At 43.1% G+C, this 23,231-nt stretch overlaps 2 protein-coding genes across 2 annotated transcripts; one reads left to right on the top strand and one right to left on the bottom strand.

The window, feature by feature from the left end:
• Window positions 1-7,130, bottom strand: LOC104262264 (uricase). The gene is given in 8 exon segments (XM_009818573.2): window positions 1-138; window positions 1,141-1,224; window positions 1,647-1,770; window positions 2,261-2,447; window positions 5,680-5,758; window positions 5,884-6,000; window positions 6,785-7,061; window positions 7,063-7,130. Coding segments are annotated over 8 exon segments (1,074 nt in total).
• A 1,990-nt stretch (window positions 7,131-9,120) lies between these two features.
• DNASE2B (deoxyribonuclease 2 beta) lies at window positions 9,121-19,359 on the top strand. The gene is made up of 6 exons (XM_009818572.2): window positions 9,121-9,266; window positions 13,101-13,278; window positions 14,518-14,599; window positions 15,627-15,788; window positions 17,280-17,477; window positions 18,041-19,359. The coding sequence occupies exons 1-6, from the start codon at window positions 9,154-9,156 to the stop codon at window positions 18,394-18,396; spliced, it is 1,089 nt and encodes a 362-aa protein (XP_009816874.1). The 5' UTR covers window positions 9,121-9,153; the 3' UTR covers window positions 18,397-19,359.
• Window positions 19,360-23,231: the final 3,872 nt, after the last annotated feature.

Raw genomic sequence — 23,231 nt, 5'->3', positions numbered from 1 at the left:
TTAGTTTCCCTGGGCAGCTGCCAGTCCAAACTGACTTTGCCTCTCATCTTTTAGCACGTGGCCTTGTGCTTCTAAGAACTTCTTCCTGCCGAGCGTGCAAGCACAGGAGCCGTAGGGAGTTTCCACTGGAACCAGAACCTGAGGGGGATGAGCACAAACACAGAAGTCATTTCTGAGACAGGGATGTGGCAGCACCGTCACAGCAGAAACTGCAGCTATTCACCTCCTCTCAAAATTGTGTCCAGGCCCTTCCCTTCCCTTATGAATATCAATGGTAGATTTTGGTGTTATCTCAGGTGAAAATGGATCTATAAAGTCCACCTGAAAGAGGGCAAGGGCAGGGTAGGATAGCAGCAGAATCACAAGACTTAGGGAGAGAGACTAGAGCACAAACAGACTATAGACCATTGATGCAAAATGGAATAACCCAGTTTCTCTCTGTCATGTGAGGATAACCTAACAGACTTGCAGCTGGACCTGGCTGTCAGCTAGAGCAGCTGTAGAGGGAGGAGCAAATACACCTCATCCCCTACATCTCTCACCCTCTGCCTGATCCCAGGCTTATACCTTGTCCACTGTTGGACCAATCTACTTTGGCTCCTAATGGCTACAGAAACATCCCTTCACTGCTCCCTTAGAGTGCTGGTCTTCTGTTGCCTAGAGCTAGCCTGTGGCCTAGCTAACCTACTTGTAACCCCGCTGCACCAAGGATGCTCCCTGGCTTCAGTGGTGCTGCCAATGGAGCAGAAAGAAGAGCCACACTGGGCTAGCTTTTCACACTACCTGGCTATGTGGAAGGATGCCATGACACATTCTGCTTGGTTAAAACTGCACAGGTTGACATTATCAGTAAAAGTCAAATTCAGTTGAGAAAACAATGATTTTTCAGAGGTAGTCTCTGTTACAAATCCCTTTGATCTCTAAAGCATTCTACCTTGCTGCTTTAGCTTTTATCAACAACACAAGAAGGCAATTATCCTTCTTCTGTAAATCTCTTTTAGAGGTAAGGTGGAACTTTCACTGGGGCTGGGGGAGAAAGTTTGCTCCCTTTAACTCTGTTCTATGCAGAACTGCTGATATGCTTTAAGGCTGAGTATTTCTGAAGAGTCCAGGCAAGTTGTGTTTGGAGCATTTACTTACTTCTTTGTCATTGGTCAAGCCTAGATTCTTCATGTCTACGACATTATAAAAAGTGTTGTTCAAGATGACTTCTATGACCTGTACCTGAAACCATGAAAACAGATGAGACAATGAATTAGGGCACCTTCTCAGCCAACAGTGTGGCAATCTTTTCACTCACTGTAAAGAAAAGCAATGCAACTCCGCCCCCCCCCCCCATTATGTACAGTTGATAAAATGCAATCTATTGAACATTTAGGCAATGTTGTAGCATCCATTTCACTTTTACTCACATCCTGCCAAGCACTGAGTGATACTCTCCCCCATTATGTTCACAGCCAGGGAGCAGCATATGAACTTCTCAGTGTGTTCATATTTTTTTCAGACCATCTAGGTGTACCACCAAACAGTTTCCAGTTTTACTTAGAACTGTCAGAGGAAATAACAGGCTCATTTTGGTCTTCTCAGTGGTCCGATTAACATTCATTATTGTTTAAGCAAAACATTGACAGGAGGGAAGAAGTTACCTGTGACACTTTGGAAAGGATGAGCATCTGGATACAGTTGACAGTCTTCTGGTAAGAGGGTGAATATTCCCCGCTGTCGGGTGGCCCAGCGAAGGCTTCAAGGATACATTCACGGATTTTGTTCCTAGAGGTAACACAAGTTCTTACGAAACCTTGTATCAGCTGTCTTTGTCTAGATCCATAATGTTTTACTGTGGGTTTTTTTAAAATTTTCTCTGTCTTTTCTGACAAATAATAGCACATGGGATTTTGTGGAAGAACAATTTCTCTGTCCTGTCACCTCCAAATGCCACCCCCCAGCTCTATAATTCACAAATAGGTGTTTTGCTGAAAGTATTTAACAAATTAGTTGCTAGTTTGTTCTCCTGAAGTGTTCTGTACTGAACACTGAGCTGTCCATTTAAATACTGTCCACTGATGCACGAGCAGAGAGACGAGTACCCCCCGAGGCATGCCTCTCACCCCTGGAACCAGGGGCTTACCACCACCACTGAGATCTGTGAGAGTAGCTGGTGCACAGCAACTGCAGATCTGGCCCTTACACCTGCTGTATTGTATAGAGGGGCTTTGGGATCATAGATTAGGTAATAAATATTATTTGATTTGACACATACCATATGCAATCAAAGTCAAAATCTCTGCATTCGCCATATGACCATTTGCAAAAGAGCTCTCCACATAAAATCCTGTCGTGCCTTTCAGGAAGTGTGGTGTGTTCATTCTTATAGAAGCCTTCGAATCCAGACTGTGTTGTCTTCATAAGTTTCAGATCTTTAATTCCAGCAAAAACAACCAGAGGACCTGTGATCCAAAAATACAAGACAGTCTGAGTTCCTATTCAGGTAGAGAGAACAAAACCTCTGGAGCACACTTGCAGTGACATCTCCAGAGCCATGAAGTGGTCTCTCCAGGACTCACTCGTGTGTCTCTGTTGCAAGCCTAGCTACTTTGAAAATTACTTTCTGCACACTGATGTTAGCAGAAAGGTAAGAAACAAGACAGAAACTACTGAAATCAGAACTTAATGCAGAAAGCAGAGAATCCCATCAAGTGACCTGCAGTCAAGGAGAGGTAAGGACACCCTTTATCTGACCTCCTTGGAGCTGGGACATGCATCGGGTTGGCTCTTGCTGATGTCAGTTCAGGGACTACTAATTGCTCTAAAAGGAAATGAAACAGGCTGCTAGGGCTGTGGAGTACAGGAGAGGTGAGGTGAGCCTTTTCTAACAATGTAGACGAGTGTAGAAACTCTGTACAAAGACTTGGAGCCTCAGTCAGAAATTCGCTTTACATACCCAGCCTGTTGTGAGTTTTGCATCCATAAGAACGAGAGGAGCCAATGCAAATCCTTGCAGTTCAGCTAATTAGCAGGGACTGGCACTGATGCTGATGCCACCCACAGGTTCAAACTGACGGTGTTTTAGCTCTTAGCCACTATTTATAAAATGTGCTGTTGTAGCTCACTGCTGCATGGGTGGATTATCATCTTCTAAAGACGAAACAGTTGTGTCCTGAACTTTTTCTTCTGACAAACCTTTTGGGTGGTGGCTAAACAATTTCAAGCAGTCAGTCATTTAAAGCACACCAAACTGATAACTGAAAATTTCACTGACCAGAGCTGCCAAAAAAATCAGATTCAGAAAACAGAAACTTCATGGCATGCAGGCTTATCCAGAGCCTGTACAGGCTGTCAGTGGCTGAAGCCCATGCAGCTGTTTCTGTGTTGCTCTTGGTGCTCACACTAGCTAGTTCAAAATTAATCCTTGAATATGTCTGGTGCATAGTAATCCTGCCTTTGACTGGGAAGACTGACAGACTTTGTCTTTAAATTGCATCTTTGCAGGAATTTATACTGGAAATAATTCCACTGTGATGGATATTTCTAAATGACATGATTGTTTAGAGGTTTGGTTTTTTTAAACTGCTCTGTCACTGGAAATTATCAAAACTGCATTTTATCTATTTCTTCTCTTGTTTACATTCATTATTGTTCTTGAAAGAGTCCAAAGAGATGTATCTATAATTTTGGCTACATCCCCCTGTTATTTACTAAAGCTTTAAAAAAAGTCCGAAGAAGAGACTGTCCTTGGACAGGATATTCTGGGGTTTGTTCAGATCTGGATGAATTCATTGCTTGGGTATAAGATTGTAATTCACAGGTATTGATATAATGCAGATACTATCAGTGAACCTGGAGATATATTTATTTCATATTCAGATATGTAGCCTTGTTTGAAAGAGCTCCTTGCAATGAGTGATTTACTGAAAGGCTGGCTGACCGGCTGGCTGTGTAGCAATCGACCTGAAACTTGCACCGAAGAATATAACGCCTGGGCGAAGTTTTCGAGGTGAACAGCCTGTGCTGTGCTTTCAGTATGTTTTGTGCTTGTGCTGTCTTCAGTTGTTAAATGTTGACTGTATTAAGTTACTTATGACGTTTTCAATTTCCAAAAAACTGTGAGCACCTTATCAGCCGATATAATGGCAAAAAATAAGCCTGTAATTCTATTAAGCTTCGCTAGGTTTCTTTTAATGATGAGAAAAGTGTTAAAAGATAGCATTAACTGGGAAATAAATTTCTGTGTCTGGCTGATAGGTGCATAGGAGGATGCTAAAGATAGAGAAGGGATTTGAAAATCTTCTCTTTGGTTATTGCTCACCTAGGCAGGGAATCCTAAAGAAACAGCTAAAGGGCTACATGAAGGGAAGACTAAGAAGGAAAGACAGTTTCTTCAATAAGCCTTAAAGGCTTTTTGTTTGTCTAGAACCTGAAATTGCAGAATATCCTGTTGAATTTTCAAGGTGATGAAAAATTTAATTCAATCTGTACATGAAGAGCAGCAGCTTTTCAAGAAAGCATATATTATTTTTCTTTAATTTTTTTTCCAGTTTTCTTTCTTAACATTTTCCAGAAACCTCAATACTATTGAGGCTGCCAAAAATACAGCAGTAGTTAACATTACTAGGAACATTAAAAAAGATTAGGCCAAGAGGCACTGGAGACTTGTACGGGCTCTCTCTTTGCTTTCAGCAGGAACACAGGGACAATGTCAAATGAGCCTTTCAGAACTTGTGTCCTGTCTGCAAGTGAAACTGGTCTTGGCACTGGTCCTAACACTGACACATTAGGAAAATAGGGAGAGAGGGCAGGATGGGAAATAGTTCTAAGTTACATGAGGAAAGTAATAGACAGATACTGAACTAATGCCTAAAACCTCTAAATCCACTGTGTGAAATAATGTAGTGGTCTCAGCTCAGTTCCCAGTAGTCTGAGAGACGGGTTAAATGAAACACCAAGACAGTGAGATTGAACTTATGCTCTTGTTGTGAATCATAGCAAGAAGAGATAATTTTTACACCCCCTTTAGAATGCCAATTTATGGACAGACAGTTGAGCTTTAAAGCCTATGTCTTTTAAGTATCACAAAACTCTTCGTGAAGCCAAACGGTGCTTTGTTTACACATGGCATGCAAAAATATTAAGCACACTCTGGAGTATTTTCATGTGAAAAATTGTTTGCACCTAGACCTGAGTGCTCACGATGTTCAAGCCAGCCTGACTTGCAGCAATGAAACTGCATCTTTCTTAGAAGTAAAACCAAGGCAGTGTTTTGAAAATAACTGCAAGCTAGGCAATTGGCCAACAGCAGTGTGGTTCCATGATATAGTCTCTATATGGTAATGATAATAGTGAGACTGCACAATATAGTATAACGTAAAAAAGTGAGCAGACGGTTCTCAGAAGGCTATTAAATCATGTGATAATATATAGCAGTTCTGTTGTATGTGCTGTTGTAATCAGTATATGTTTAGGATATACATGCAAATGTGAGCTACATTAGTTCTTCAGCCATGTCTCAGATCAAGGAGCGCAAAACTAGACCATAAAAATATTCTTTGGTTTAGACCTCTGGAGAGGTTTGGCTATGCTGTAAGCCCTGTAACACCTTTCACTATTTCTAAAGCCATCTTCATCTCTCATCGGCAGAAATATTTACAGAGAAGTAGGGGAAGTTGCAAATTCTTTTCTCACCATTTCGGCACTGCTCAGCTTCACAAAAGCGGATCCCATCAGGAACGCATATAAACGAGTGGATGTGGGGAATGCCGTTCTGCAATTTAGAGCAGACATGTAAGTAAAAGTGCAGTAAATAACGTCTTAACTTGAAAACAGGAACTAACAGTGTGACAAATGGCTCCAGCATAAACAAATGGAATGTATTAGTATTTTAGATACCTCGTGTAGACGTTGCCATGGTACTTCTTGAACGTAGGTTTTGACGTACGCCACTTGGCAAAATGTTGTCATGAAGTGTTTGCAGATATCTATAGCAAATTGTTCTAAAGTTGGGATCTAAGACAGCAAACGGTATTATTAGAAAGAAGCAATTACCTCGTGTACAAAAGTAGATTGTTCTGATTGTTGTAAATATTTGGGAAGGATCAGTGTTGTTAAAAATACAGATTTCTCTCAATTCTGGTTTTGCGCACCGTGCCTAGTCATTTGATCAGCTTGCAGCATACGCTGCAAATAGCAGCTACAGAGTCACGTCAAAAATCTCCCATTCTGTGGTATAGCGAGCTGCAGTCCTTGGACTGAGCGAAACTGCTACAGAAGCCTTACACTTTGAGGATACAATGCTGAAATAATCATAGTAATATTCTGATTAAGCTTTACAGGCTAAAGATGGGATTTCATTACTGAGACAGAGAATTTGCACTACAGATTGTCATTACGATAGCCGCAACTGAGGGAGGTAAGAGCACAGTTAACAGAATTAAGAGGAGTCTCACATGCTTTGACACCTTCTGTTTAAAAGTGCTATATAGGAGTAACGCAGTATTACGTGTTATTAAATTAAAAAAAAGATGGTTCTTATATGAAAAATCTACAAAAAATACTAGTAGCTCTGTGGAAAAAAAAGGCTTTGGAAAACTAAGGAGGAGTCCACAGGATAAGCAGTGGAGGAGGAAAAATTCTCTCCCAAATCACTGAAGGTGACTTTAGTGCTGATCTGACATGCTGATGGGGAGAGAGATTCTTTTGATGCATTTTGAAAATAAGAAGTTAGTATAACAAACACTTTCAAATGAAGTCATAAGAAACAGCAAGACTAGTTTAAAAAAAAAAAGAATACCCCATTTTTTTTGGCCAACACAAGGACAATATTCTTTATGGTGTCGGTAGGTATCACAAGAGAGTTGTCTCCATCCAGGTACTCATGAGCAGAAGTCAGCCGGAGATGTGTGCACACTTCCACTTCTTTAACGAAGTGCTTCTTCCCTTCTCTATGAAGGCGAAGGAACTTAATTGTGTTCTTGCCATATTCGCAGTTGAGGACTTCTACATCCTTGATCTGCAGAGAAAATATGTGACAGTTGTGAAGGAACTCAGCGGAAGCCTGAGTTATGCTCAGTCAATGAAATATAAACAATGTTTATGACCTTTATTTTTGTGGTTACCTGTGATGAAAATATTTCCATTATAAATTGCAAAGTCCTGATGGGAAGAAAAAACGCTTTAGGAAGATATTACTACAATAAAACCAGCTGTAATAGAATTTTAAAATTTTATGGGGGGCAGATCATTTAACATGAGTAATGGTGAACTAGTCTCTCTTGTTCGTCACCTTTGGATTAGTCCTGGCTATATAGACCTTCACTGAGTCTCCCTCCACCATCTCTTTCTGAAGGCAGAGTGTCCCAGTGCATTCAGTCACAGCAGGTACAGCCACGCAGAGGGCAGGCAGCTTTCACGCCCGCGCCCTCCGCAGTCACTCCACTGGGGCCGGCTCTGCCAGGCTGGGCTGCGCCTCTCTAGATACCACTCCTGATTTTTCCTGGCAGCAAGAACAGACTTTCACCGCCTCCTACGCCTCTGGCTCCCAGCTCTCACAACTGCTGTCAGGCTCCATGCGTGCGATGCGCTGAGCCCTCTCTTGTTTTCATGCAGAAGCTGGCAAAATGTGGTCAGCATCCTGCATGGCAGACCCCCCGTTAGCAGGCAGAGCCCCCCGTTAGCAGGCAGAGCCCAGTGAGCACTCTGTGTCCCCAGCGCGGCCCCCCATCACGCACACAGGGGTGCAGGGACTTGCTGCTCCGAGGCCAAGTGGAAGTGGTGAGTATCAAAGCAATTCTTCTGTGAGGGGCGGGAAGGTTGCTTTGTAAGCAGGCAGAAGTCCCAGACAGAAAATGGAAACAGCTGTCACGTTCTTGGCATGTTGTGTGTTTTACTATGCCCTCTATGCACTTTGCAATTCCCAAGAGCAAGAAGACAAGACAGACCGAGCTGGGCTGGTTGAAAGCATTTCCTCACAACTGCGTTGCAGTTCTGATCTCCCACAAAAGGGATCAGGAGCGAGTCTGAACAGCAAAATTCAGGTCTTGATCCACACCTCCAAAATCCTGGCTTTCTGGGATCAGCGGTTTTGTTTGTGCTAAGCCCTATTCAGTGTTATCCTGCTTCTGTCAAACACACCCAATTTACGCATCTATGACAGTGTTGGAGAGGCTATACTAGAAAGGAGACAAAATGCCATGAAGGCTGTGAGGATTTCTGTTGTGCTAAAACATCCAGAGCTTGTTGCACTAGACTTTCCCTGAGGCTGAAATACTCCATACTTGGTATCAACATCTTTTAATGTAAATCAGCACCTTTTAATGTAAGCATAATGAGGAGGGGGAAAAAATATTTTATACACCAAAATATAAATTGAAGCTTTTTATCTGTGAGTTGCTAAAAGATTATCAGATGTAAAATTGCTCCATTCAGATATGTTTGTTCCTAAGAGAAATGCTAATGCACTTAAAAGATAATTAAAAAAAATATTAATTAATTGTAAGTAAATTACTGTGGCTCAGAGATCAGAGCGTTTTCTCTGACTGTCAGGCCCCGGGGGCTCAATCCCCACAGACAAATGAAGGTCCCCACTGCCAGAGCCAGAACTGGGCAGGGCTCAGCGCGTCACCAGAAACCCTCTTTGCAGAACAGCGCAAAGGCTGTGCTCGCTACGAGGGCTGGATGGAGAAGTAGCGAGATGAAAATGATTTTGTTTTGCTCGTCTGAACGCTGAGCTTTTTTCAGATCATTGTAAAAAATTCATACTTCAGTTGCGCAGCACTAAAAAGAAAACAAAAAGGGTTTCGGTATCTGCAGCTTTTTTTTTTTTTTAAAGCAGAATACCTTAAATATTTTAAACAGTCAAAATAGTACCTCTTAAAATACAAAGGTAAGTTTTCTCAAAAACATAACTTGACAACTGTCATTTTGCCGTTTTGTTGCCCAAAGAAATCCTGAGCAGTTTCCAGCAGCTCCCAGGAGCCCTGGATCCGGTGCCAACAGCCGCCCCAGCAGTGGGAGCCCGACTTCCTGGCCTGGCTTTGCCATCCGGGGCAGCCGCCCGGCGTGTACTTACTGCATCATACAGCAGGAGCTGACAGCTAATGCAACACAACTTCTCCTTTTAGAGCCTACTCAGTGCTCGCCCTGTGCAGCCCAGAAAACAAAATGCCCGCGGGAGCTGCATGGTGTCACCCTGCTTTGCTATTGCTTCTCTCCTCCGTGCCCCTGTGGGCAGCTGAGATTTCCTGCAGGAACGAAGACGGGGAGACAGTTGATTGGTAAGTAAATACCGTGCAGGGGAGAAACCCTGGGTGAGTAAATAACGCTTGAGATTAAACCGCGTGAAGTAAGTGGATCACTGAGAAGTAATGCATAGCAATCACTGTTTTAATCCCATTTGCCTGTGAGTCGTAGCTGAATTTTGCATTTGGAAAACCTAGGATAAGTTATTGAAATGTGATTTCATTTCACTGAACCAACCACCCTACTGCATTATGACTAACTGCAAAATAATCACCGGCTTACACAGCGTTCATGTCTCATCATCAAAGGGAGCATAACCTGTGTTCGGGTGCCAAGGCTGTGCTCGCCGTCGGCAGCCCCGGAGGCGCCCAGCCCGGGCCAGGGCTCCAGCACGCGGCTCACCTGGCAGAAGGAACTCAGCCAAGCAGGGAAGACAGCCGTATCTCACCCTTAGCCTTGTTGCTCGTACCCGAACGGCAGTGTGGTGGGACTTGTCGCCTTGCTGCCGCCACCGAGGGGGAGCGGAGGCTGAGCGGCCCCCGGGAGGACTGCGGCAGAGGCACGGGGCGAGGGCGGCAGCCTGGGAAAGCGCCGTCTGCGCCTGTGACTGAGGAGCAGAGGTCGTTCCCCACCGCCTGAGCTGCTGGTGCGTTAGAGCCGGTACCATCCCACTGCCAGCGGCGAGCCCGGCTTTGGGTATTAAATGATTAATTGGATTAATGCGCTTTGAAGATGAAAGACGCGAAGAATAATGACACAATATCCAAGCCAGGTTTAAAAAGTGAAACGAGGGCTCTTAAAAAAGAGCATAGAAGCCTCTCAGAGATCAATACCAACTGATTTAAAAGAAGTGTCTTTTTCATGGAACAATGATTCGTTTGGATACAAGCGATAAAGAAGTAGGTGCTATTCTTGCACATCCCTTCTGCACACCGAGCTAACTGCAGGGAGGGCAGGGGCTCCTCGCACCGCAGGCAGGCTACTCAAGCAGGGGCATAAAGCCGGCTTTGCTCTCTATTGGTGTAGCATCAGACGTATGAGGGTCCAATCCATCCCTGTGACTTGTCACCCTTGCCAAGGCCCTTCTGGATAATGTGAGTTTTTCAGGAATCACACTCTTAGTTGGTGCAGATACCCAACTTAAAAGTACGAGAAATTTCATTTTTCCACAAACTGCAATCATTCCTTGCAGAATGAGTCTGTGTGTGCTAAAGATAAAAAAAAAAAAGAGACCAAACCCCAAACAAACAAACAAAAAAACAAAACAGAAAAACATTTACCTTCCATTTCTTAAATGAACACAGTTTTTGTATCCAAATTCTGAGAAATTCTTTGAAAGCTGTGACTAGGAGTAATTCACCTGTGCTGCCATGCATGTGAACATCAGCCACGTGGGCCCCATTCCAGATGGGAGTGGGGGGGTCTGCACAGGTAAAACCATGTTCTCTTCTGCCAAGTTTAGCAGGGAGGACATGGAGGATTTCCTTTCCAATGTGCCATGATCAAATGAAAGAGAAACTTGCCTATCTGCAGGGTTCATCCTAGTTTATTGACAAGAAATAGTCAACTTCTGCCTGATTCTGGATTTGGTTGCTATGAAGCTGATAGGAGAAACAGAACTGAAACTGCTGAGAAAAGCTTCCTCTTAACCAAAAGATGTTGATGCCCTTTCAAACAAACACTGCAGGTTTTATATTCAGTTAGCATGAGCTTTATGACTATTCAGTGGTTTCATCCTACAGTATTCCATAATTACTAATTATTAGTATTCACGCCCCACTAAACCGGAAGAATCACTTGCCTTATCTGACCTGATCCCATCTGTGCTCCCCAGCCGTGCCTGCACTTCCTACCCACACGCGGTGCCTGGGCTGGCAAAAGTCCCCCCTGGGTTTCCATGCCACTCGGGAGCTCATCCTGCCATCTTCACTGCACCTTGCGCAGGGGCTACCAGAGCAAACGGCCATAGGCTCGGCTCTCTAAGGAGGTCAGAAAGTCTCTCCTTTATTCATCCAAACCCACCGTATTCTGTGGGAAGCTTTTCAAGCAAATAAAAGCCAAAACTCTGCTTTCTGAGAAGCGTTGAGTCAAGGACTGAAGCCATGGATGCACATTGGGTTTTTTTGAGGTGGTGGGAAGTAAAGGTGTGAATAAGAAGTAAAGATGTGATTATTTGTAGTAAGTTTGTGTTCAGCCAGAAGCAAACAATGTGACAATGCTAATCGGGTATAAGCGGATTTGCTTTTCCTTGGTTCTCAGGAAAATAACTTTCAGTCTGCTCCCACAAACGCCTAAGCTCTTGAGAAACTTCCTGTGCACAAACAGCAGTGAAGAATTTTATACAACTTTAGTTGCTAATACCTTCAGCTGGCTTTCTGGAAAGGGCCAAAACATGTATCCACTGGGAACTGGCAAGCAATTTACTGATAGCTTAACTACTAGCATTTCCGTAGGCATACCTGCTAATGCGTATTTGTCAGATGCAAGGCGGTGAACACCCCGAGAGCGGGAATCTTCCATTACATTTCAAAGCAGTTTGGAAAGGCTTTGTATACTAATTCCCGGATCAGCTCCACTACTGTAACTACTGCTGTTCCTCTCCTTCCTAAATCCTCATTTCAAATAAAGGGATTGTTGTGACTCCTCGTGCGTGGACAGCCCTCCCCAGCCTTGCTATATAAATAATTTCCTTCTCTTCTCTGTGATCTGTCATCAGCAATAATTTCTCCTGAGATATTTAAGGAACATCACTCAGTCAGTGGCAGCAATGCAGGTGGATTACCAGGATCACCAGTGGTGTGTGTTTCTCTTCTGCCTGTACATGTACGTTTCCCACGGATTAAATGTTCCTCTGGTGAAACGCTTTCCTGCCACTTCTTATCTGCTTTCAGAGATGCCTTTTTTGACCAACTTGAGACTGTAAGTCAACTGGGGAAGGCTCACTCCTCCTGATACACTTGAAGGGTTAAGCACCATCAGGCTGTATTTTTGGTAAATAGTATAAGACTGAAAATAATGCCACTCAGTTCTTACTATTGACATAAATAACAAATCACTCAAGTACAGCTCTCAAAGAAAGTGGCTCAATTAATTATATTGCAATTAAACCCATGGACATGTGCACTGGGAAATCCTGTTTACTTCATGAGGGACATTAATATGAACTGAGCCATTTACTGACAATATTGAGTACTCCACAGTTTTGAAAAGATTTGTGTTTCTGGCTAATGGATGGCAAATATCCAGTCTGCAACAGTTCAGCAGAGTGCGAGTCTGTTATGAAAAGTAGGACAGGAAAAACATCACATAGCTTGATACTTATTTTGTGGTTTTAATATGTATAAATATAACATTATGCATTTTTACTATTTTAATACATAACTTTATCTATTTCATATAAAGTTATACTTCTGTAATAAGAATGTATTGGTAAGAGGTGGCCAGGTTGACCATGAGAATGTCAGACTGAGTTTGGGACCTGAGGTTCTCTACCAGAACCAGGAGCAATAGGGGTTTGACGGCTAAACAGGACTCCAAACGAGGGCTACCTCAAATTCTTTTGGGGTACCAGCAGCAGTCTGGCCACAGCAACAGGAGTTTGATGCCAAATCAGCCTCCCTTGCTTGCTAAGAAGTGGAACAAACCTGTCTGCAGCAGGTACCACGCTGCTGAACTGCTGCTGGTCCCTGCACCGCGTCACCTCCTCGAGGCCGAGACATCCACAGCACACACTGGTGGCACTGGTCCCCCTCCCACGTAGGCAACCCCAGAGTCACCCTTCTCTTAAAACCTCAGGTGAGAAGGAGATACTGATTTACACATTCAAGCCGGATGGTTGTAAAAAACCCAATTGCTCTTCACTGTTGCAGGTTTGCTCTTTACAAGTTGCCGAAACATGCCAAAGGAGAGATTCCGCTGCTGGGGCTGGAATACATGTACATGGACGCCCTGGCTCCGCAGTGGCAGCTTGGTAAATACCTCATCAACATGACACAGAGCGCTCTGGGACAAACACTGAAGCAGCTGTACGAGATGTACGAATCCGAGGCAAGTGACATTTAACTATCATTTCGTTAGTACACTTACTTGATATTTCATGCAAATGAAATGAAACCAGCCGAAATAAGCACGTAGAGGTATGGCTGGACCTGACCAACTAGATGAACTAAAACATGTCAAGGGGAGCGTCTCGACAGCTGGGCAGATTATTCACTGTTTTGGCTACAATTATAAATTAGCCTCGAAATTCTAATTTCTAGTCAAGCCTTTCACACACTTAAAGTATTGCCCATTAAAAAAATGAGCGTTGGTACATAGTCTCTTTGGCTTCTTCTCTGCAATTCATGTTCAGGCAACATTTGAAGCCGTGAACTGGCTGTGAACTCAGACCAGGGCCAGCGGTGACTATTACAGACACTCATCCTAAGCTTTCCCATGTGCATGTGTTTCACGCTCTATCTCAAATGAAATCTGGGTTTTGCTTTCCCCCCCTGAAATCACTGTGACTGCTTCAGCAGTGACATGCTGCTTGTTAGGCCTTTTTTCCCCACCCCCCAGTCAGACAACTAATTTATATTTGTGTGAAGCGATTATAAAATACCACAAGATCTGCCTATAGTTATTTTTTTACCATCTACATAGTATTCTTGGGAGTCTGGGTGTGTCTTTGCATTTGTGCTGTGGGTTAGTGGTAGGGTGCCATTAATTTCTATGTAGAAGAGATTCCCAGAAGCCAGTCAAATATTGGCAATCCAATCACCTGTCCTGTTCCAGGTCTCGCTGTAATTGTAATAAACTGTTTACAAACTCAAAGTACATCAGGAGGGGAAACACGTCCCAACTCCTTTGAAGTTCTCTATTCAGGGGGAATAAGGTGTGGCCATATGCAAATATTTTGCAAAAAAGCATTAATTGCTTGACCTTCATAAGAACACTTGTCATGTCTATTTTTCCTCAGCAAACATTTTCACTGGATCTGGTTGCTAAATCAGAGAGAGGCACAAAAAAAAAAAGAAGGGGGGAACTTCTTTGCAAGCAAGTGCCCAATAAACCCATGTAAATTGTCTTAGTGAGCATACTCTACCTCTTGAGGAAGGGCTACTGCAATGATTGAGAAAACTTTCACTTTATATTAAGCAGGACCCTGAGGCTGAGTCTTCAGGTTTATTTAATGTCACTTCGGCAGAGACTGTGTCAGCTGAATTGGGAGAATCCAGCAGAAGATGTTCGCTTAAATGCTTTCCTTTTACTGAATGTCATGTTTCAGAAATGTGTGTTTTACTGCAGAAGAACAGCATTGCATATGTGATATACAACGATGAGGTCCCTGAATCGGACTCCGACGGGTGGAAAAGAGGACATACCAAAGGTACAGGGAGAGTCCCAAGCTACTATTTTCTCCTTTTTAAAGCTGTGGATAGCATCTACTTGTCTGTTTGTCTATCTGCGTATCTAAAATCCCTGCCTAAAGCAAAACTGGAGAATGATTTGCATGATGCATGGTTTCTTGAATAGTTATATACACTGTAGCTTCTGTTTTGGTTTTGCTATGCCTGTGCTGTGTTGAAGAACTCTTAGGGCTTATGGTCTCTTTGTTTTCAAGAGTTCAAACTCATATAGCTCCTTTCAGTGAGTACAGACCACATCATCCTGAGCCTAATGGCAACAGCAGTACAAGATGTGAAGGGAAAGGCACCCTAAACATAAACCCCTCCAAACTTTTTCTCTCTGGGGTAAGAAACGCTGCCAAGATCATGGAAGTGCTAAAGTATGCAGTTAAAGTAAAGCAAGACTTCAGATCAGTGTAAATTTCAGTGGCGGTCTAAACGTTCCCTTGAGGAAGCAGAAGAGGTTTGCCCAGCCTAACTCTGGGACGAAGATATTTTGCAGGGCTGTAATTCCAGGCTGCAGCAATGGGGACGGCTCGGGAGCCGTGCTCCTCCTGGGAGCACCCTGCTGCAGGGGGAGGCACAGCCAGTCTCTCTGCTGCTTCCCCGCGGAGGAGAATTTGGTCTGGGGAAGGCACATTTGTTTCCCCTTACGCAGTGAATATATGAAGGGAAGGAAAATGAGCAGTGGAGAGAGGGTCACAGCCACTAAATCACTGTATTTTTTTGAAGATAACATTTGAGCAGAGAAAGAGAAAAGGTTTTTAAAAGATTTTTTTTCAAAAGAAAAATGACAGTTTGAGTTAGGCTATGCAAGACAGAATTAATGCTATTTTAATACAATATTAGTGTCTCCTATAATCCATTAATCTACTCTAGAGCCAGTTTACTGTGGACATTAACACATTGAAGTGTGGTGTCTGCAGCAGCAAATCCAAAGTAGGACACAGCGTATCATCGCAGGGCTTTTTCCCCCTTAACTCATTTGCAATAACTATTCTTTGACAGGATTTCTGCTCTTGGACAAATCACAAGGCTTCTGGGTGATTCACAGCGTGCCCCTGTTCCCTCCCATCCCTGAGGATGGTTATGGGTATCCAGCTACTGGGGAGTCCTACGGACAGACAGCCATCTGTATAACCTTCAAATATGACCAGTTCATAGAAATAGGTATGAAAAGCTTCTCCCTAAGAAAGCCTTTGCCCTGCTGCACCTCTCTGCTTTCCTTGAGGCTTCGTCTCAAAAATTGCTTGTTCTTGTCCTTTGTTGTCAGACTGGGAAGCCAAGCGGGGCCTGGAAACAGCATTCTTGGCTTCAGTTATGTTTATCCAACAATTTCCTGTATGAATGTGGGAAATTTACCCTACCACTCTGTCTCCATCTCCCCATGGGGATTACTGGGATAATAATAGTCACAAATGTGTATCAAGGGTAAATTCAGTCCGTGCATACAAAATGCTTTGGAAATATAAAGTTAATAATTTTTAACAGTAATAGCTCATTCAGCTGCAATTGTCTAAAATGTAAGGCAACCACTGCGTGAGCTGGAGTAGTAGCCTGGACACATCAGAATATGAAGTATGGAATAAATATCACCCAGAGTTTCCCCAGATACCTTTTGCCACATAAAATACCAATACTAAAAATAATAAAAAAAAGAAATCTATACCCATAAGATTCAGAACAATCTGACAGTGATATCTGGTACTGGAATCCTGAAAAGGGACTATCAAAAGGTGCTATAAGAAATCATACTGGTATGTTCCTTAAAGCTTTTCACACTGTTTTTCACTCTTTTCTCAGTTACAAGCCTCAAATGATACTAATGAAACACAGAAGCTGTGCAAATGGCCAGCCTGGCCACAGCCCAGAGCATCTGAACCAGGTTCTTGTTTGTGGAAGCACATCTATGCGTGTGTTTAGGGAAAGAGAACAAGAACATGGGAGGCATACAGTAATGCTTTTCCTGCTCCATCCTCCCAGTTTCTGGTAATCTGTGGTTCAGGGATTTCCCGAGCCGGAAAGACTGAAAGTTCCTGATGGACTGGTCTTCCATGAACTCATTTAATAAGCCCATTTGTTCCCTTGCTCTTTACCATATCTGTGGCAAGGGCTTCTACAGTTAAGGTGCACACTGTACAGAAAAGTAATTTTCTTCTGCTAAGTCAATCTAGACGCTGAAAGTCAAGCTCTGTTCTCCCTAAAACCACACTAGACCCTTTGGCAGCTCTTCTGTTTGCATGTGGCTTGGCAACCGTAACTGACTGGAAACTACTCCTGTAAATACGGACAGGCTTGAATTTACTATGCCGTCTGAGCACTGTGTGCTTAGAGGCTTGAAGATGAGCACGGGTGGAAGTGGCAGTGGACTGAGACCACCTGTTAACAGTTCTGCTAAGAATAATGAGGTGTAAGTGGAAAAACCTGAGCATACTCTCCCAGCCAGGCTACGTGCTGCAAGGCCAGTCAGAGTACAAAGCAATTAAACAAGGTTTTGGTTGCTAAAATAAGATACTTTGACACTGAACTCCTCCAGGAGATAGGCTGTGAAGATTAAGAAGGATTTAGGTCTCCTTTCCAACGCAGAACTTTACTCTCTTGATTCCTTTGCTTTAACCCATTTTAATTCTGTATGTGTTCATTTCTTTGGGTTTTTCTCAGACCAACAGATGCTGAGTTATAATCCAGGAATCTACAGCTGTTCCATCCCTAACATCTTCCAAGCTGATCTCCCAAATCTGCAAAAGCTCTGTGCAGGGTCCAGGCTGCCCTCGGTCCCCTTGCGCCACCTCTCCAAACTCCAGTCAGCTCACAGGGAAACCTTTCTCCACTTTGCAAAGTCACACTTGTACATAGATGGTAAGAGAACCTGTTGCTCTATCTGCCACACATTCTCAAGCAAGTAATAAGTGATTAATATATTCTTTGACAATTAGTATTTTCTCTGAGGGGAAAAAAGAAGTTCAGCTTCAGAAATAAATGTAACAGAGAGCAGGGAAAGGTGTCCCATCATAATATTCTCTCGGCCCCACAAAACAAAAAAGCTGTCTGGTCCTTCCAACACCTTCTTAAGGTGTTCAATAATGGGATTTTTCAGAAAATTTATTTCCTGCTATTCAACAGTAACAATAAAGAACAAAAATGGGGTTTGAATCATCTGGTTTTGTTATGAAGAAGGCTTGAATTTTTTTTCCTTTCCTTTTATTCCTGCTGATTGTTTGTAACAGGTTTTCCAGGAGAAGGAGGAAAAGTAGAAATGAACTTCTGAAACAAAAGTCAAAACAAGGGGAGGGGGCAAAATCCCTTCTGCCCCACTTCATGCATTTGAATGAAACAAGCCCAGTTTAGGCGATGCTTTTCAGTCCCCTCTTAAATGAAGGAACGTGAAAGACTAATTTCCCACACCCTGTGTTATTCCACAGATATCTACGTGGCCTGGGTGGCTCAGGAACTGAAGACCGATTTGTTGGCTGAATCCTGGCAGCATTCCGGCCAAAAACTCCCCTCAAATTGCTCTCTCAACTACCACGTCTACAACATAAACCTAATAGGGACACCATTGAATTCCACCTTTTATTCCATTAATGATCATTCCAAATGGGCTGTTTCAAAGGAATACAAAGATCAGTGGACCTGCATCGGAGATTTAAACCGTGCTGCCGAGCAAGCTTGGAGAAGTGGTGGGTTCATCTGTACGCAGAACGAACACATCTACAAAGCCTTCAGACATTTGATGATCCACTATGAAAGCTGCAGTGATGCTTCCACATCGATATAATGAACCATTCCTCCGAAACAGCACAGCCCCTTGTTACATAGAAAGTGTAGGAAACGTCTCCCTTAAACTGTATTTTCACTCTGAAAAATGGCCCTGTGAGTCGCCAGATGTGTTAGACCTTCACCTTGTTAGCTATAAAAGCAGGTGCTTTGCAGGTAAATTGTGGCTGTTTTTCTCTGGGTGCTGGCCCAGCAGGCTCTGGGTGCGCTGAGCCACGCTCTGCTCTCCCCTCGGCCCTCGGCCTCAACGCTGCTGCACACGGCTGCACCGAAGCACATCGCTGTGAGTGACCATGGACGGGTGTCCCCAAGGGAACTTGTGAGTGATGCTCGACATGGGATGGGAGGAACAACAGGAACCTGTCTTGCTAGCTAGGCTGTCAGGGCTGGGCAGTTAGCAAGAGAAAAGTACCCCAAAATGCTTCAAAATCACCCCGTATTCCAGGCGCTGTTGAGATCAGTGACAGCATTTCTGCGCAGTTTGGGGTGAATCTCTTAAAGAGCTGACAGAATTGGATACAGACAGGGAGACGAGTAGATCTGTGGACAAGAAGGCTTCATTTTTACATGATTAATTTTTAGAGAAGAGAGGAGCTTTAAATCATTTGTAACCAATAGCTTGGGAGTATTTCTAGTGCTTTTATTCATGTACAGCAATCTTATAAACAAACATGTCCAAAAGATGAATAAGCAAAATAAATTAAGGGCAAAAAGAGTCTGTTTACAGTCTCCCTCTTCCATCTTTATACTTATTTGTGGTTGGTTACAATGTTTTATAGCTGCCAAAGGAAAAATGGAAACAATTAGGAAAAAAACTGAAAAGAAAAGAGAAGAAAATATTTGAAGGAAAATGTTATTTCATCTACATTTTCACACTACAACAAACATGGTTGTTAATTTTCAATACCTCCAGTCTCAGGCTTAGGACCTGAAGTTTGCATGGACTTGCTATAAAGACAAAGCTAATTTTAAAATCCTGATACACTCTTGGGTTCAGATTTCAAATCCGTATCTGTATATCATATGTTCCTAAATGTATTTACAGGGTTATATCTCACTTGTACTTTTTTTTCTGAATTGCTAATATAAACTCCAGTCTGGTCCTGCTAATATTTCTGTTTTGCTGTGTTCATAGTCCATACCACTGATTCTCCACAACAGTGTCTTAAAAGGAAGTAGATATCAAGAAACGCCCCATAACCTCAAGAAGTTGTTGAAAATTTCCTTCCCTTTTCACCCTGAAAAACCAACCAAACAACAAAGTGTACAAAGTACCAAACAAATTAATTTCAGAAAACATTTGTGCATACTTCTTGAAGAAATAAAAATAATGTATCTGGCCTGCTTAACGAGGAGAATTGTCCAAGAATAGATTTTATATTTTGTGGATCTGGACTGAAGGCAAACCCGAGTCTTATAGCTCAGTGAAAATAATGTAGATAGTTTAGATATTCTGCACGAAACAGGACTTCGTCTTTTCCCTGCATACGACCAAATAATATATGATAAATAATTTGCTTGATAATGTTTTTTCTCTGATGCTTGTCGAATTGTTTTACATATCTACTTTTCGTTGTTTTACTAGCTGTGGTCAAGCAGCACCTATCTGTGGCAGTGAAAATTGCCAGTGACACAGAATGCCAAGCAGTGGGACGGTAGGGCATCACTCAGATAAGCCAAGATAAAATTAATTTCTCTTGTCCACCTTTCCATGGCAGACACTAACCTAACCTAACCTGTCTGAACTCTTGTATCTTGCCCACACATGACCTCAGTGTACAGGAATGGCGAGAAATCCTTCACTGGAGATACTGCTGGTGCAGTTCACCCTGGTGCATCAGAGGGCACCTGGACACAACCTGTATTTCTTATGGTAGATGCTCAGCCACAGCATTTTTGTCACAGAGTTCAATAACAAAGAGTCTCCATCCACCAGCTATCACGACAGTGTTGCCACAGCCCTCTCCCCAGGCTAAAAGTCAACTGTCCATCACTTCAGTGCTGATTGTTATTCTTAATTATTTGATCAATCAATAGCAGTCATAAAGTTTCACAAGACTACGTACAACATTCCTCTTTCATGATACCCAAGATCGGTAGCCTCCATTTTAGCTGTTACTGAAGAGGCATAAACAGCAGTGGGAAGATGGAGAGAAACAGTTGTACAACCGAACGTTACAAGCACCCAAATGGCCAGGTTGTGCACACACTCATTTCAGTGGTGTAGCAATAAAAAGGCTGCAGTTCTGGTTCTCTCGTTTTTTGACTGTAAACAGTTTTAATTCAGTTTTGCTTTCATTGTGTAACTTCCATATTTGCATATCGCGGTATTTCTGCTACACACATTATGAAACATGGGCTGAGTCTTTGTTTCCTGAAAAAGACTGATAATCAACAAGATAAACCATACAGATTTTTAAAGGGTTTGTAACTCTCAGGCTCCCTGTGAAAGGCAAGACCATACGCTACCTACTCAACCTCATATGCCCTCACAGCATGCACTGTGATCAATCGTTGGTGTGAAATACTTGTTTTTGCATATTTTATATAGGTATTCATAGAGTTTTTAATTTTAAAATGTGCTGTTCTTTTTCAAAATGCCAAATGCTCAACAAATATCTGCCTGTCTCAGTGACTCTGTGATGCCTTTGCTGCCCACTGCTCTCCTTTTGACTGGACAGACCTTCTTCTGTGGAAGGGGACCTCTGGCACTGCCCCCTCTGCGATTTCAGGGGGACCTGCCCAGCAAAGCTGATCCTGCAAAAGGGCAGAAGTCTCGGACCCTGGCATGGGGAGGGGAGAAAGCTGGTCTCTCATCTGGAAACCCAGAGTCTCTTCTGCTCAGCGTGCAGGTATGGCTATTCTGACCCTTGGGCTCTGGTCTAGGTGGACTAAAGAGAACATGTATTATGACATGAAAATTGTTTGCCGAGGGAGTAGGAGAGGCCAAAAGCAGACGTTATTAATCCACTAAACATTACTGTACTGCAGCCAAGGTTGTAACAAACACAACAGCAGGGATCGTTGTTTGGTATAAATTGCCTTGTAATCATTTCTACAAGCCGAGGCTCGGTCCCAGCACGCCTGACAAGCTCACAAGGGGCAGGAAATGCAAATCCAGCCTCTCCAACTACACGCCTGCCACTCGCTCACCCACCAGGACGTCTCCTACCCCTACCCTCACCATGGCCACTGCCATCCCAGAGCAAGCGCACAAGTCTGTCTCCCTGTCACTGCTCAAAAAAATTTCCTGACAATTTTTCTGTAAATCCCGGTATCCCCATAGATGCTTCTATAACACCCGTAATTGTGGATTGTTAGGGTAGTGGTTTGCTGTGTTACAAGACTGCAATTTTCCACAGATTTAATGAAAGACGTCAAAGGATTAGACATTAGCCTCACTGGAAGAAGAGCTAAAAAAAAATAAATTTGAAGGCATAAAAACCCTAAACTGTGTGAAGTTTAATTCCAGCTGGGCAACTACAACACTGGAAAACAGGCACCGGCATTGCAGCCTGCGCCCACTTCAGAGGGCAGCCTTTATGGTGGGATTGCTTCTGGTCTCTCCACAACAACTGAAAATGTACTGAGCCCTCATGATGGGAGTGACGAGCAATGTATTGGAGAATTTCTCAAGGACACCTGGGGCTCCACGCCAGCTCTCTGCCAGCAAGTCAAGGGAAGCTCTGGGAGCTGGGAACCTTCCCTTCTCCAAGGCATGCTAACTTAGCCTGGTACTTGGACTTGTCACAGAGGTTTGCAGGGGTATTTCTGAACCACAGCAAAGTCTGCTTCAAAGTGTGCTAGACTGCACTTTTAAAAAGTACAGAAGTCCTGCAAAGCCCAGGAGGTTTTGATCATTTCCCTGTCAGTAATGCCCATTCTTCCAGCTATCCTTGCAAACCACACACGCTGCTCCCCTCTCAGCATACTTTGTGTAGTTCTCTGCTCTCAAAACAGGGAGTATCCAGTAAACCCATGTAATGTAAGCACCTCTATCAAACAGGGCTTCCTCAGCCTGCCTGCGATGTGAAGGGAGAAGGGTTATTTTGGTGAAGACATATGGGCCTCTCTCATCCCTCTCTCCTGTTTAAATATATACACTCTTGACTCCTGACGGTAATGATATGCTCAAGAACATCATTGTGAGATTTTGTTTTAATGTATCAAAGCATCCTTGGTGTTATTAGCATAGTCACATAATTATCCCCAGAGAAACTTCCACCCATACGTTAACGCCCATAAATTATTGTGTGGATCTCTTTTATACCTTTATTTTCAGTTTCTGGGAAAGACACATCACTAGGTACTTAGTACAGTAATTGCTTCAGAACGTGTAAACTGCCTATGCCCTGGCTAAAACATTCAGGAGATGGAGTAGTGCTGGCAGCGTCTTCTAAAAGCTCGGTGTAAGCCAAAGCCTAACTGTGCTCAGAATGTGATGCAAGAATATGATGCACCTCTTTTATTTCACAAGAGATTTGTTAAAAAGGCACAAATTTAAAAATAAGAATGGACATGAATAGGAATTTATGTTAGGCAAAGTGTGGGAAAAAACCTCCATGTAGCAGGGAATAAATTCTTCATAGTACAAGGTGGAGAGCCTGACCTGAAATTTCAAGCTAGGATATCAATATCAGTGTTTTCTAGGTACCCCGATACCCTGAGTAGCTTAGCCATAGCTGACGCTTTTCTACTGAGATTGGAGATACCAGATTAAAGGCCTAATCTGCTGAATTTTCTCATAATCCTTATGAACTCGGCATGAATGCAGTAAAAGAAGCTGCATATGAACTCAGAAAGCAGTTGTAGCACTTTCAGATCTTGGCCTCAGAC

This window comes from Gavia stellata, chromosome 10 (assembly GCF_030936135.1).
Source record: "Gavia stellata isolate bGavSte3 chromosome 10, bGavSte3.hap2, whole genome shotgun sequence".
In the NCBI taxonomy this organism is placed as follows: Eukaryota; Metazoa; Chordata; class Aves; order Gaviiformes; family Gaviidae; genus Gavia; species Gavia stellata.
Note: the sequence above shows the minus strand (reverse complement) of the source record. Positions and strands in the feature narration are given on the sequence as shown.